This window comes from Nilaparvata lugens, chromosome 4, assembly GCF_014356525.2.
Source record: "Nilaparvata lugens isolate BPH chromosome 4, ASM1435652v1, whole genome shotgun sequence".
Lineage (NCBI taxonomy): Eukaryota > Metazoa > Arthropoda > Insecta > Hemiptera > Delphacidae > Nilaparvata > Nilaparvata lugens.
The window spans coordinates 36,550,325-36,567,393 of record NC_052507.1 but is presented as its reverse complement, the minus strand read 5'-3'; the positions used below and the strand labels follow the sequence as shown (position 1 = coordinate 36,567,393).

At 35.1% G+C, this 17,069-nt stretch overlaps 1 protein-coding gene across 5 annotated transcripts in view; it reads right to left on the bottom strand.

The window, feature by feature from the left end:
• Positions 1-17,069, bottom strand: part of LOC111049599 (nucleolysin TIAR) — a 675,963-nt gene that overhangs the window by 175,653 nt on the left and 483,241 nt on the right. For all 5 annotated transcript variants that reach the window (XM_039427387.1, XM_039427388.1, XM_039427390.1 and 2 more), the window contains one exon: positions 3,954-4,041. In XM_039427387.1, coding sequence (XP_039283321.1) covers positions 3,954-4,041 — 88 coding nt within the window. The remainder of the gene's footprint in view (positions 1-3,953; positions 4,042-17,069) is intronic.

The following is a 17,069-nucleotide window of genomic DNA, read 5'->3' as shown; positions in this document are numbered from 1 at the left end:
TGGTTAATATTAAGTATAAAGCTTGAATTTTTTGAAAAATATTCGCTTGGACATGCAGTATTCATTTTTCTAATGAATATACAGGGTGTCCCACCAAGGTTGTAACAGCCGTTGACCATAGATTCTTCACAACATTTCTGTCGAAAAATGTTCAGTAAACATTATTCCTATCGACCTTAGTTTTCGAGATATATCGATTTTCGGTATTTTCAGAATATGCCTACTTCCGGTCATTAAATACTCAATAACTCAAAAACTACTGGTCGAATTTCAATTTCAAGGGTATTGTTGGAAAGAGAAAAACATTTCGAACAAGATTAATGTAATTTTATCTGTTGTTAGATATTTTGTAGTTTTTTATTAGGGCTTAAACTTGAAAAAATGCTATTCTTCAAATTCATAGTCAAATTTCAAACTGATTTTTCTTGATTTTTCTCGAGGAAAATATAGTTGTTTCAATATTTCAAAAACGTCTCCATTTCATAAGCTTTCGAATGAGTATAAATTCGAAAAAGTAAGTTCCATGAATACATTATCTATATGAATACATATCTGGAATGAACACCTTCAAAATGAGGAAATTCACAAACAGCATGCATCAAGTGGAGATTCTAAAAGGGTGAAATCACCTGATTATTGCATTATTCCCTGTAGCACGTAGCCTAAATCCTATATAAAATATTAATCATACAATTTTAAAAGATCCAACAAAATGTATTCATAGAATAATAATTCGAAGTAGATGAATGATAGAATTAAAAATACTGATGGCAATCATTCAGATGGTAATCAAGTTACATATCATGCTCACTGCTTACAGGAATTCAAAATAGCCTCCATTTCTGTGGCTCCAAGCTGCGTTTCATCAAGCTTCGAGTTGCCCGTCTCACTTCGTTGGGCCGTGTCTTCATTACTTTAAACGGCGATCGAATTCTGAGAATCAGTTCCTCCCTGGTCTCTTCAGGTTCTCTGTGAACTTTACTTTTCACAACCACCCAAAAGTAGAAGTCTGGAGCCACATATTCTGCCTCAAATTGAGAGGCATGTCTTCCATCAATTCGTGAAGCTCATTGACAGAAAGTGAATATAAACTTCACCACTTATTCTTGCAGGGAAAATGAAAGGTCCATGCATGTGTATTGTGGAAATTTACAGCACCAGTTCTTGTGAATGTTCTTTTATCTGTGATCTGTCAATAAAATGTTTGAAACACAATCTTGTGCTAAGATCCAACGGCAAAACTGCATCCTTGAAACAGTATCAGGTTCATTCAACTCTTGAACTGGGTATCATGAAATGGTCGAAAGTTATTCTTCTTCTATATTATTTGAACTATTCTTGAAACATCCAACATTCCAGCTGCCCACCGGATGCCGGATCGAGGATTCTGCTCGAAATACTTTAGAATAAGATTCTCAAAGGCTTCAGAAATTAAGACAGGCCTCTCGTACCTTGAAACTGATCCTAGACCCTTACCATCTTGACATCTGTCAATTTTAAAAACGTGTTATGAGATGGGTGTTTTTGGTCAGGAAAACGTCTCCTGTATACTCTCTCTGTCTCTCTTGGATTGCATCCACACTCTCCATACACCAATAACATGTTCAAGTACTCAATCAAGGTAAATTTCATGATAATGAACGCGAACACTTCTCTACTATACAAAGTTGATACAGTCATATCATACCAATTAACTGGAAAGCACACTGAAAAAAAATACTGAAACATACGCTGCTTTTTATCTTATTCAGGATTTATGGTACAGGAAATAATGCAAGTTATTGAAAAAGTCATATCATTGAAGAATGTTGAAATGTTGATTAAAACTTGTGATTATTGTCGAAGATAAATCAGGTGATTTCTCCCTTTTAGGATCTCCACTTGATGCATGCTGTTTGTGAATTTCCTCATTTTGAAGGTGTTCATTCCAGATATTAGCGGTTTTCAACACTTTATAATGGAACTTACCTTTTCAAATTTATACTCATTCGAAAGCTTATGGAATGGAGAAGTTTTTGAAATATTGAAACCACTATAAATACCCGGAGAAAAATCGAGAAAAATAGGTTTGAAATATGACTATGAATTTGAAGAATAGCATTTTTTTCAAGATTAAGCCCTAATAAAAAACTACAAAATATCTAACAACAGATAAAATTTCATTAATCTTGTTTGAAATGTTTTTCTTTTCCCAACAATAACCTTGAAATTGAAATTCGACCAGTAGTTTTTGAGTTACTGAGTATTTAATGACTGGAAGTAGGCATATTTTGAAAATATCGAAAAATCGATATATCTCGAATCCTAAGGTAGATAGGAAAAAGTTTACAAAACATTTTTTGTCAGAAATGTTGTGTAGAATCTATTATCAACGGCTGTTACAACCCTGGTGGGACACTCTGTATATACGTTTTATAATAATATGAATTAGAACAGGAAACACACGACATAGATAGATTAAAAGCAACGAGAAACTTACATTATTGTTTGGACATTATCAACGAGCTGTGTCGCCTTCTTCAAACATGTAGGGTGTGATGTTGATTTGAACCTCAATAATAATTATAATATATAATTCAATAATAATATAATAGACATAGCCTACATAGAATTAAAACACTTAGAAACTTTCATTATTTTTTGGAAATTTTCGACGAGCTCTGTCGCCCTCTTTAACCAAGTAGGGTGTGGTGTTGATTTGAACTCAATACTTATAATAATATAAATATATTCAATAATAATATAATAATATATAATTTTGAAGATATAGGAATATCAATAATATTATATACATATGAAAAATGAATATTCTATAATATTCAAATTTTTAATTATACAAATGATATTTAGTCCTCTGAAAGTATATGAAATGACTTTTAGAATTACGCTTCTAAGAAAACTAAAAAATCCCCTTCACTATTGCATATTTTTTGTCCTCTATTTCAGAAGGTGTTCTATGAAACATTTCATTTTCGAAATTTCTATTCCCAATAGACTTAGTAAAGCCTCCATAAATAGTATTTTATACTTTTCAATGTAAATAATATTGTTGTGTGTGAATCGTCAGGCATCTATAGTAATATCATTACTTGGAATATTCAATGAATGGGTGAGAGATGCATCCAGTGAATTGCACTTAATTGCAGTCAATATCAAACAAAACCCATCTTGTCAGTCAACAATGCATCATACAATACATGACGTGATACACAATGGCAACAAGAGCATATTAATAGCGTATCAAGAGTCAACAGATCTGTATCAATGCACAAGGCTTGGGCAGCTCTTATGAATCATTAATTTATAATACGTTGTTTCCGATCACCATTAAGTGTATCAAACATTGAGTGCAATGTGTGCGATCTGCACTCTGTGTTGGGTCGGTGAATAATTGAAGACGATAGACAAGGTGCTTGTATATTCAGACTCACTTTCAACTGTCAGCTGAATGAGCATTCAACCAATGCTGACTGACTGAAATGAATCTTACCATAGCCCCGATCGCGAGGATAGTGTTCGTAGGCCTAATACTGTGTCACAAGCAATTGCAACATCTCTTAATCCATGTGCCGGCATTGTGAATGTTTGAACGTGTGTGACCATATGGTTATAGATGCATGAATGCAATAAACAATGGGTTAATGCCTGATACAATATTGAATGGCGTTTCCACACCATATCAATGTGTAAATTCTTGGAATAATATTAATCTGTTGTATCCATGATAGACCATCATTCAATAATGGTTATTTCACATTTTTATACGTTTTGTGAGTATTTCCTTGTATTCTGTACATTAATCATTCAATTTTTTCTTCATGATCAACAACTGCTTGTATGAAAAGAGATGATAATAGTGAAGATTCATAACTTATTGAAACCAGATCAATATGATTATAACGATTAATCATTAGAAAGTATTTTAATATAAAATTGATAATGATTCAACTTACGAGATTTCACCAAAAGGGGCGAAAGCTTCTCTTAACGTCTGCGTTTCAATTTCTGGACTCAGGTCTCCAACAAATATGTGGTAGTGTTCTGCAACAATAGACGAATAAAATGTTAAGTTTTGTAGTGAAATGCTATAATACACCAAAAACACACAAATTTCCAAGGATTGAGCAATCAAGGATGCATTCAATTCACTGCGGTGAGAAAATATTATTATAATCCATGCTTATGAATAAAAACGAGATTTTCAATGCAACATGACTTCTGCAGTATATTACCAAGCTCTATCAGACTGGGTGGATACTGTATTTTCATACTATCAATAATATATTTCAATCACATCACTTTTATCTTTGGAGATTCATGAAGGAGAACACTCAAAAACCACAATTAATTTGTGAATAATACTGTATGAACAAAAGAGCAGAGCAATGGAGGGAGAGAGGCTGATGAAAGTCTGAACAAAGAGAGTGGAACAGTATAACAAACAATGTAGATTGCGACAATCCCCAACAAATTGATCAGCGAATTAATTAGCTGGTGGCTACTTTAAAATGTATCAATTAAGAGCGATGTCAACGAGTGTGAATAAGTCAACTGGCAACGTATTAATAGCCTACCAAAATGCTAAAACACAACGGTACGTGATGTGTGTGTCAGAGAGAGACAGATTGAGTGAGAGAGAGGGAATTTGGTACCAAAAGAGCTACTCAGGCTTTTCAACAGAGATGTGGAACAATTGTTTTTACAAAAGTTAATGAAGAGCATTATGTATTTATGCAGCAATAACAGAGCGTGTGTGTTGAAGGGGAGGAAGTGAGAAAGAGATGTAGAATGAGAGTGAGAGAGTGAGTTGGTAAATGAGCGAGGAATGAGCTTGTAGTAGAAGGAGTAAGAGAGAAAACGAATCATAAATAAAGAGAGATTGGCGAAGGGTAAGAGTGAGAGTGACAGAGTGGGGAATAAGAGTGGATCAGAGCGTTGTTTTCCTAAAAGAGAAGGATCACATATAGAAAGGGGTGAACAGAGAGGCAGTGAGAGTGTAACTTAATAAGAGAAAGTGAGAGAGAAACAAGGAACGTGTGTATAAACAAGCGAGACACCAATAGAGCAGATGTAGACTTTGATGGTGTATACTTTGTAACGTGTGTGATGTGGTTTGAGGGGTTTCGAGGGAGTGGTGGTAGTTTAGTGGGATGGGGATGGGGCAGCATTATATTCGCCTTGAATAAATAAGGAGGCTGTTTTGTTTTACGGTGTGTAAAACCATGCGTTATATTGTTGCAGGGTACACGCCTACTATCCTGGGATAATATTGAGTGTAGACGCATTTTTGAACATAATGGAACATACCTTCATGCAAATACCCACACACACCAGTACATTTCATGTACGTGTTGATTAGTATGTTGAATGTACGTTGCATTAGCACGTTGCAATGAGGAGTAAAGGTCAGATGGATGGATTTGTGGTTGTGAATGGGAGATCGGTTTTGTTTGATTGAGTGAAGAAATTTTTGCTCTGTAGTGGTATTGAGAGAGAAGAAAATGTAAAATTTGAGTACATTTCTTACACAATGGATTGATCTATCAATAAATTTTGTGCATGTACAGATAAATATTGTAGAATAGTAGCTCATAATGAAGTAATTTATGTTCCATAGTTTTATCCTATACTCACATAATGTATGATACCCAATATACAGGATGGGTGAAAAGTCCGAGAACGGCTTAATATCTCATACACAAATGTAATTTGACGGTGGGTGTGATTGGAGATCCTACTAAAATTGAAAATACTACTTTACTATGACTTCAAAAATCTGATCCGCCATCTTGGATCTGCCATATGCAACTTTCTTTTTTTTAAAGCATTCAATATGGCGGATCCAAGATGGTGGACCAGATTTTTGAAGTCATAGAAAAGTAGTATTTCCAATTTTAGTAGGATCTACAATCACACCCACCGTCAAATTACATTTGAGTATGAGATATTAAGCCGTTCTCGGACTTTTCACCCACTCTTAATACTATGATATTAGCATTATTACAGGCCCTATAATCCATTTTCGGGAATAATGCAACATTTGCGTATTAAGTTATGTATAACTTAGGCCTACTGTACTTAAAATATTGCTTGAGAAGCTTGTCCCTTCCTCAAGGTAGAGGAACAAGAAGTTCACGTCTCTTATTCCATACACCATAATATTCAAGTAAATGTCCTATCTTCTTCAGCTTCAGTTCCAGCATTGATGCCTTCAGGTGTTGACTCCCCTTGCGGACCCCTCCCACCAGTCAGACACGAGGAGATGTATGTATCTCAAGATTGAACGGCAGGACGTGCATAAACGGGATATCACCCAGCCACCTTCATCCACACTAAAAACGAAACTTTTTAGGACTTTCTTCCTTTCTTTCCTCTAGCTCGTTTCCTTTTCCTCCTTAACAGTATTTTCCTACAACTATCTTTCTTCATCTTCTCTTGTTGAATCCTCCTACTGTATTTCTCTTTCATAATCTTTATATCGGGGCACTAAGCTTCGCTCTGGAGTGCAAAAGCATAGAAGCATAGTTTATAATATTTATTTATTCATTTATTGATACACTGAACACAATTTATCAAAATGATTGGCGGAGGAGTACCACGCACAACCCAAAACTGTTTAATTGCTCGCTCAATTTAACAAGGATATACAGAAATTGTTCGCTTAATATAATAGGATATAAAGAAATTGCTTGCTTAATATAATATGATATAAAGAAATCACTCGCTCAATATAATAGGATCAGACCTAACTTTGACATCCCAGATGTTGGTTTATTATCGTTTTTTTCCTCCGAACAGAATTGAGCGCCACACAATTCCGTCATATCCGAATTCATTGTTCTTTGGAAATATTCAATTGATCAATTATAATATTTACTATTGAAATACAATAATTAGTATATGATGATAATGTACTATCAGACAATCTCTTATTTTATGTTTTTAGAAGAGCATAGGCTATAATATAAGAAATGTTATTCCCGAAATCTTTTCTGAAAACGTTTCTGTTTGAATCTTTGAAAGGTTTTGCCCAATAAATAATATATGTGGGTTTTCTTACCTTCCCCACTCGAGAATTGTCAGTAATTCACATTATATGAATAATGTGACACCTGATTTATACTATTATTGTTGTGTAGTATATCATCCTGCTCAATTTATCAGTAATCAACATTAAGATTCATTCAAAAATTGAAATCAAAGATAAACTAACCACAAATAAAATGAAGCCTTCTAGTGATCAGTTGCCACGTGCCTCTATGTGCAGTATCGACTCTATTGCTCGCAGTTTGCGGAGCTCTATTCATGCATAGACCAGTAGGTTGTTTTATACAGAGTGGCTGACAGTAAATAAATACAGGCACACTATTATAACACACCATTCTGCATATAAGCAGTGCAGTGAGTGTGTGAGAGTGAGTGTGTGCATAGACAAAACAGTAATGTGGAGTAATTCATAAATCGTGAACTTTATTCAGTATTAAATCATGCATATAGGTTGGCTGGGAGACTAGGCCGGGCTGGGTCGGCTATACGGAGAGCGATTCTAATATCAGATCTGTGATGTGGGGTTCAAATATTAACCCCTTGGTAAGTTGGACCTATATCATGCGATTTGGCTGCAAGCCAGGGTTGTGACTTCAACCCCCTTCTTCCGTCCCCCACCTCTTTGTCGTCGTGCCAAACCCCCTTTTTATAGCATCGGTGGAGGGGGGGGTTTCGGAGGCCTCTGTGTTTGTAATCGTGAGGGAACTCACGAAGCACCAAATGGGCAAGTGGTGGTGCTAGGGGGTAAGGAGGGGACACAGCAACCAACTTGTGCATGTAAAATATGACTCTTTAACCAGGAGAGGCAGAGCGCACGCACACACACACACAACCACACTCTTGAAGGTAGACAACTTTCTGGTCGGCCGGGAAGTACCAACTTTTTCTTTTCTCTCTTCTCTGCAAAATATCCTAATAAAAGAATGGGTGAAAACATGCCTGCCTTCCATCTTCAACTTCAATAAATTAATTCAAGAACGTTTAGTTGGGTGTGATATATATCTTTGTGGGTTCGTGATGCCCTCAAAAGTGGTGGGAGCTGCGAAAAACGAACAGTTCGTTTTTCCTTCGTTTTCGCGTCCTTAAAGCATCGTTATTTGAGGGAGAAAAGGCTGTGCTCCATAATACGGAAACTGTTTCAAATTGAGGTTTATGTGTCATCAACCGATCTGATGAATCGTTCTTGTTCGAAAAATTAGCTTCAACCTCTACATAAAAAATTGGTGTGGCGCACTCACACAACTTTCCTTGCCGTTATGAAAATTGATCACCTGACGCTAGTGTTCCCGCGCATCTCAAGTCTTCTATTCAAAGATTTGAGCCAGCTGGTGACAGGGTAATAACGCTGGAGACACACATGAGGTCTGCTATCTCTTCATAGTGAATGATTTTAATAGAATCAACAATTATTTGCAATTGAATAATCACTTATTCTCGAACTTAGAGTCTATTTTCAATTTTAGGTGAAAATGTTACTGAACATCAATTGTAGAGATTTTCTTGCTCAATCTACTCCACTTGATCTTTTTCGTTCAAATTGTATCTGAAGCCTGATAATTGGTAATCTAAAATCGAACTTCGCATTGATGGGGCGGAGCTCCCGAAATTTTTACGGATATGGGACTTGTGGCAGTTGATAGAACTTATCAATGAATATATTGGATATGAATTTGATCAAAATCGTTCGAGCCGTTTCCGAGAAAATCACGAAAAACCCTGTTTTTGACAACATCTTCGCCATTTTAGCCGCCATCTTGAATTGCATTCGATCGAAATTGATCATGTTGGATCCTTATAGTGAAAGGACCATAAGTTCCAATTTTCAAGTCATTCCGTTAATTGGGAGATGAGATATCGTGTACACAGACGCACATACACACACACGCACACACACACACACACACACACACACACACACACATATATATATATATATATATATATATATATATATACAGACCAATACCCAAAAACCACTTTTTTGGACTCAGGGGACCTTGAAACGTATAGAAATTTAGAAATTGGGGTACTTTAATTTTTTTCGTAAAGCAATACTTTCCTTACATATGGTAATAGGGCAAGCCATACATAAATACTACTATTGAAACAAATATATTCATGTTCAGTACAATATTGACGATATTTTTTTGTGATTGGAGTCAATGAGTGGAAAATATGAATTCCATCCTCATAACTTGGAGTTGATCCCCAAAGATTGGGTATTTGAAAAAACAATATTCAAAACTTAACTTATGAATGAATGCAATAATATTTGATTTAAACAGATAGATGATCCTGGACAAAGTTCAATTCAGAGTTACAGTGTTTTGTTTCGTAATAGATGGAATTTATGAAGAATGTTATGAAAGCTAGGTGCCTGAAGTTACTGCTTTATGAACAGAACACTTATTGGGCAATAGTTTAGTAATAATTAGGCGATACATTAGCAACATATTATTGAATACTGTGAAACTGTAATGGCACCATAACGAATCTTCTCAACACTTGGCCAATCACTCAACAACACAATTCACTGAGTTGTAAAGGAGCATGAGAAGTAGATTCTAGCTTGAGGCATGTTGTTTGACACACAGTGAAGGTGCTCCTTAATCCTGCAGTCTGTTCTGCCTAGCCTATTTGGAGGTGCGAAGGTTTCAAATGAGATAAACAGTAGACAGCCAAGGTTTCCATTGGGCACAGCTGCTTGGTCCAGTCAAAGGTGATATCCAATGGATCACACATCGGACTCGAACAGTTTCGGCACTTCACTTCAGTCTCCTCTTCTGCAGTTCACTTCTACTTCTTTCACTTCCCATTTTCATCGTTTCCGGCTGAAACATCCAATCAAATTCCACGTTCCCTATCCATTTTCACCCTACCCTTGTTACAGAATACTGACATTGTTATCATTCCAACAAATCGCAGTTGAAAATACAATTTAGATTTCGGAAAATTAAAAGAATTCATGGAGACGTTATGTTGTAGACGAATTCATAGTGAGTCAAATTTGTAATTTGATTGGTATTTCAAGTGCCCTGAATATTCATAAGGAGAGTAAGAAAATTCAGTATGATCGTGACTGTGTTTTATTTTAATCTATTCCTCGAAATCAGTTATAGAATTCATTTAGGAACTTCGAAGTTTCCATAACAACGTTTCTTTGAAATCCCCTTCAATCAGATTTTATCAGAAGAATTATTTTTGAATTTGATCAGGATCTCAAATTCATTTTTCCCGATCAAATCCAATTGAAAAATTTTAATTTATAAATTCGTGAAGATTCCAAACAAAAAATTTTACCAAATTTTCTTAGCAATGGTATCAAGATGTTTCAAATTCGAATTAGATTATAAAGCTCTCGTTATGGTAAAGCTGTAACATTTGAATAATGTGATAATTTTTTGAGGAAAGAATTTTCATTTGAAAAAATGATTAATGTGATTCTATCATTGGACATTTATAATCATTTCCATATTGATTTTTTCTTGAATTCAAAGTGTTTGATAGCTGATCTTATCCAGTTCCAAATTGATTGTTTCTTCATAGTTTAAATTAAAACTAAGTTTGCTATCAGTCATCTGAGTGGAATAAATTCATAAACAATTCCAATTCTATGAACTATCTATTCTAGATGATAAAATAACATAGAATAACAAGTTATGAGTCAGACGTTGAAGTGAATCAACACCCTACTACTCAACAAACAGCGAATTGAGTTGAAATTTATGAAATTAAACTCTAACGAGAAGTAAATGACTGACTTGACTCACCCACCTCCAACACACCACGCTACACAAAACATAATCATGGAGTTAATAACCTTGGCACCCGCTATTGTGGGGGAGAGGGAAAGAGGAGAAACGAGCATAAAGAGTTATATATGGAAATGCGTTATTTAGTAGTGGAGTGTGTTGTAGGGGGGGGGGGAAGTGAACAGCAAGCACAATGCAGGAACAACATCATGTTTGTTCATGTTGTGTAAAACGAGCTACAACATAACAGCTCGCTGAGACAATGGACAACTGATCGTACAAACACACATACTGAAACAGAGTACCTTATCAACCAGGCCTCCCCGTGGAATTGGCCGACCATAGCAGCAGCAGCATACGGTGGCCGAGGCCTACAAACTGGACTCCGCTCCACGACACAAATGAAAATTGAATGGATGCTAAAGCTGCTTGAGCCCCCTTCACCCTCAGGGATCACCAGCACCGACAACGAGCGTGTAGCAGCAGTCATAGAGCTGCTCTTCATCACAGAGTGATCCAAATGTGAAGTGGGCTTGTGCTCTTCGGGTCAGAATGAACAAGCTTCATGATTGGCTGGATAATATAGTAGTCTAATTCATGGTATCAAGACTCATAAGAAGTTTGTGGAATTCTTTAGGACGAAAATATATCTATTATTCGAATTGAATCTTTAATTATATACCATTGATATCAATTATGGCATTTTCGCTACTGATTCAAACATCAAAGTTGAGAACCTGCATTCAAGATATCATCAGCTATATAATAAGAAAGAGTAGGGTTGTGTTTGTTCGTGTGCTCGTGTGTTCGTTTGTTCGCATCAAAACATGTCAACTCGTGGATTGCATACCGGAAAAACGGGAATGATTTACATCTCCAAATTTTGCACATAGATTCTAAAAATATCAATCTCGTGCACCTGGAAGCCCAAATTTTAATTTTCCTTCTAGATTTTTCAGAATTAATGTTTAAATTTCATTACTGGTACATTCTATTTCATTGAAAAATCAAATCATATGGTCGAAATTAAGAAAGGAACATCTGTTTCTATATTGCTTTCTACCTGAAAAACATAGTTTTGAAACTTCGTTTTCCTGATGCAATGTTTAGGCCTACACGTGGCATGGATTATTAATTTTTCAGCTAGAACAATTTTTGAGACAAAGTGCTAAATAAACGTCTACAGTTTCATCAATGCTGTATCGGCAATATGAAAACGCATGCAGTTAATATGTCTTTGAATGAAGGTGTTGTTATTTACATAAAGAAATTTATTCTTCCATTTTTATTCAATTAAAATTTCAAAATTATTCGAGCGATAGAATGACTGACTCTAAGGTCAATTAAAGGTCATATGCACCTTTTCGTTATATCTTCAAATGAAAAAATCTGGTGTGGCGCACTCTCACAACTTTCCTTGCCGTTATGGGAATTGATCACCTGCCGCTAGTGTTCCCGCGCATCTCCAGTCTACTATTCAAAGATTTGAGCCTGCTGGTGACAGGGCAATAACCCTGGAGACACATGAGGTCTGCTTTCTCTTCATAGTGAATGATTTAATAGAATCAACAGTTTGCAATTGGATAATCACATTTTCTCGAATTTCGAGCTTATTTCTGATTTAAGGTGAAAATGTTACTGAACATTAATTGTAGAGATTCTCATGCTCAATCTTTCCCATTTGAATTTTTTGTTTAAATTGTATCTGAAGCCAGATAATTGAGAATCTAAAATCAAACTTTGTATAGATGAGGCGGAGCTCCTGAAATTTTTACAGATATGGCACTTGTGGCAGTTGATAGAGCTTATCGATGACTATTCTAGGTATAAGATTAATAAAAATCGTTCGAGCCATTTTCGAGAAAATCGCGTAAAACTCCGTTTTTGACAACATTTTCGCCATTTCAGCTGCTGTGTCGGATCCTTATATTGTAAGGACCTTACGTTCCAAATTTCAAGTCATTCCGTTAATTGGGAGATGAGATATCGTGTACACAGACACACATACACACACACACACACACACACACACACCACACACACACACACACACACACACACACACACACACACACACACACACACACACACACCACACCACACACACACACACACACACACACACCACACACACACACCACACACACACACACACACACACACACACACACACACACATACAGACCAATATCCAAAAACCTTTTTTGGACTCAGGGGACCTTGAAACGTATAGAAATTTGGGCACCTTAATTTTTTCGGAAAGCAATACTTTCCTTACCTATGATAATAGGGCAAGGAAAGTAAAAACTTTCCTTACCTATGGTAATAGGGCAAGGAAAGTAAAATGAGTTTTGTGGGTTGTCAAAACTCCCTCTAAAAGGGAAACTATTCAACTTGTTCTATCTTTCAGTAAAATAACAATGATCATCCATCCATCTTCTATACTATGTGACAGACCTAGCTCCAGGGAGGGCATGGACCACACAAAAAATAGATAATTTTATGAAAGTGCTCACTTTTACGGGTACATGATATGCCCCTCTGTGTGATATCAGACCTGAGAATTTATTTAATTGGTTGAGAAATCTGTAGTTTATCCCAGATGTAGGATTGGAGTGTTCCAATAATATTGAGCTTAAGTAAAGCGATCTTAAAATTATTACCTGGTTGTTGTTCTGATAAAGAGCCAATGCAACCCGAACAAATATATAGATCACAAATCCATGTATGATTGTGCCTCTTACCGCTATCAGAATTGATTATGAATACTTTAATCAATAAATATAATTTCCGAAAAGGGGTTCGAGTACAGAATCTAATCCTATCAGTGCTGGATTACATTGACTTAAATCCTGCAAAATGCCGTATACACTGTTTAATTTATTCTGGAAATTATAAGCTAAGCCGTCGATAGTGACCAATGTAAAAGCAAATGTAAGCAGAATTATATTTATTAATCCGCATTGATCCACTGATACATTAGCAACCATCCACAACCTTCCACTCAATTAATTTCCCGACTTGTTACACTGACCATATGAGGTCTATCACAATACCAATGGTAACGTGTCAAAGACGATATCAAGGTTTTCAGAAAAGAAACGAACTGGAAGATATGCTCAGTTATTTCAATATATTGACAATTTTCAAGATAAGCAGATAGTAAATGATAATTTTTCAAGTTAATGGTGATGATCAGTATAACGTGTTCTGGTTTAACAATATCAGACATGTACAGATTACAATTTGATAATGATTCAAGAATTGAAAGAAGATGTATGTTAAAATAATAGTTACAGGGTTGTGAGTTCTGCTTTGGAATAGCTTGATCGATAGACAGATTATTATAAATTAATCTAATTTAATGATGATTATTATAATGTAGATTAACGTTGGATTTCCCCTGATTACAATCTGGTCATGACCATTAATTTTCATCAGAATTTATATCACTCATGAATCGTAGATGGGGCCCCAATATATTTACTAGAAGAACACTCACGCGACTCTGTTTTCCTTTTTCCTTGGATCGCAAATAATTATTCTTCTGCCATGTGCTAGATTTTCTGGCCTCCAAGTAGAACGTGTTGCTGGTATATTACTCTGCGATTCATGTAGATTTAATCGGGTATTTTACATTAATTATTATTTCCACAAACAAAAAGGAACTTTACAATTAACATTTAAATTCACAAATAAACAGTTAAAAACAATTTACATAAAATTTTTCAACAAGAATGTAAGTTTACTCAAAACGTGTGACTAGGGCAAGGTCGGTGCTAGAACAGCCCAAAATCTTCTTCCTCCGAATTCAATTCACAATTCTATGAATCTCTTTGTTTCTAATTTGCATAGGAAGATTGCTATTGGTTGTAGCTGAGTGACGTAATGCACACGTCATATTTTTATGAAAAATGGTTCCTTTGTTTACATTCAATTCCCTGACTTACAAGACGAATAAATACATTAAAACATAAATATAATTCAATCATTTCAAAATACAGTTCAATTCCAACAGTGTAGGTGAATCAATAATAATACATAAAATTACAATAACAGAGATCTCGACATTCTGTGTTGCATCTCAACAATTCAAATTTTGGTAGCCTATCCCTTTCTTCATCCTCTGATTGGTTGTTCGTGCAAAGAGGAATAAATCTAGCAAGATCGTTTCTATTTAAAATTAATTTGTTGATAATCCAAACAATAAATATAATTAAATTAAATAGTACCGTTTGTCAATGTAGACTTACATACAAAGAGTATTTGTAACTTTTTGCTATTATTGTACATCAGAATACAATATCTTTTTTATAATTTGTTTTTCAAAAATAAACTCGATTATTGTGCTAGTAATTTTGATTAGCTTATTATTATAGATTCCTTTTTTCCTACACAATAACGAAAAATAATGATTCATAAATAAACATGTCATCACATTATATTATACAATAAGCAGGTCTGAACGATCTCGACTCTATATTGGTGTTCTAAGCGTTTGAACGTTTTAGGTTAGGTTTACCACAACATACCCTTAACCTATAGATGTGATTTTAATATAATAATTTCACAAATTAATAGAATAAATAATATAATAAGCAATATGAACTCAATTGGTTTACTAGAAGAGACTGATTCAATTTGATATTGTTATCAGTTAGCGGTAACGTTGATAACCATTATGTTTCGAGATTGTTTGCTGCCTCTGCCTTGATTTTCATAATATGATTTAAAGAATTAGTTTTTTTTAAGTAGACACTGGAACGAGTCGTCACAACTATAATAAAGAAAAGAACTGGATTATAAACGTAGCCTATATTTAATATTTTAAATTGAGTAATTTGGTGAATTTCCTAATTTTAATATTGGAATGAGGGGTATTTTGGCAAGCTGAGCAAAAAAATAAGGTCATATGCACCTTTTCGTCATATGTTCAAATGAAAAATGAGTTTTGTGGGTTGACAAAACTCCCTCTGGAAGGAAAACTATTGAACTTATTCTATCTGTTAGTAGAATAACAATGATCATCCATCCATCTTCTATACTATAATAAAGGAAAGAATTGGATTATGAACGTAGCCTATACAGATGTAAAGTATAGGGAAATTTATTATGTTTGACGCATTATCACGTCAGAACTGCTGAACTGATTAACTTGAAATTTTGCATATAGATTCTTGCTTAACCGAGGGTGGTTATAGACCAATTTCAAATCCTTCAAGATTTGATTACATCAAGTTTTCAGTTTGTCAAACTTCAAATATTTGTCATGCTTCCAGTTTGTATGGAAGCAGCAGAAGATTTCTCTTAAAAGGGAAATTAGAAGATAGGTATGATTGGGGATCCTTTTCGAATGATAAAAACAGGTTTTCCGTCACACCCAATTTTTTTCCGCCATTTTGAATCCAACTTCTTTTTTTAATTGAAATGCAGCATATAAATTCTTAATCAACCGAGGATTATTATAGGCCTATTTTGAATTCTTCTAGATTCATTACGTCAAGTTTTAAGAAAGACCCTTGCGAAGCACGGGTTACATGCTAGTAACAAATAATTGGTAGAATAAAATTATCAATAATTAGTTTAAAACTTCAGTAGAAAAAAAATGTTTTAGTGGCCACACAGATCACATCATCAAGTTTTCGGCTCTACAGCTCTACAATATCAATAGTATGAAACTGGTTAATCTAAAAATACAAAGGAGGGGGGATTGAGAAATGTTTTTTGAAGATGAGACTAATGCTTCCTTATATATGGATACACGGTAGGGGGAAATATTATATGAGACTTCAAGGATATAAAAGTTCAAAAAGAACTCTTTCAACAAGTTGGTTGAACCCAATCTGTCCTATAACTTTGATTTTGAAACTATCAAGTAGTCGTACAGAGTATCGGGCACCTTATACTCAATATTGTGCTCAGGTGTTGAAGAAAATTGAATTCAAAATTGAAAGCCTTCTCCGAAAAATGGGGAGCAGTACTTTATTTTTGTGGGAAACTCAAAGTGTAAGGAGCTGGTGAACTTTTCAACCAGTAAACTTTTCTCCGACGTTTATCTGTAATTGCGGCAGCTTGGTGAGTGAGAATTCCCCCCCCCCCTAACCAACACCACCCTACACACTACTCAAACCGTAACCAACACAACCCCTTCACAATTATTGAACTTCCTCCCCCTCTGGTTCCATCCGTTGTTCGTGTTGCTTTGCAGCTTTAATAAAACGATTCCCCTTGGAGCTGTGATAATTACTAAATAATGAAAAGTTTCCAACG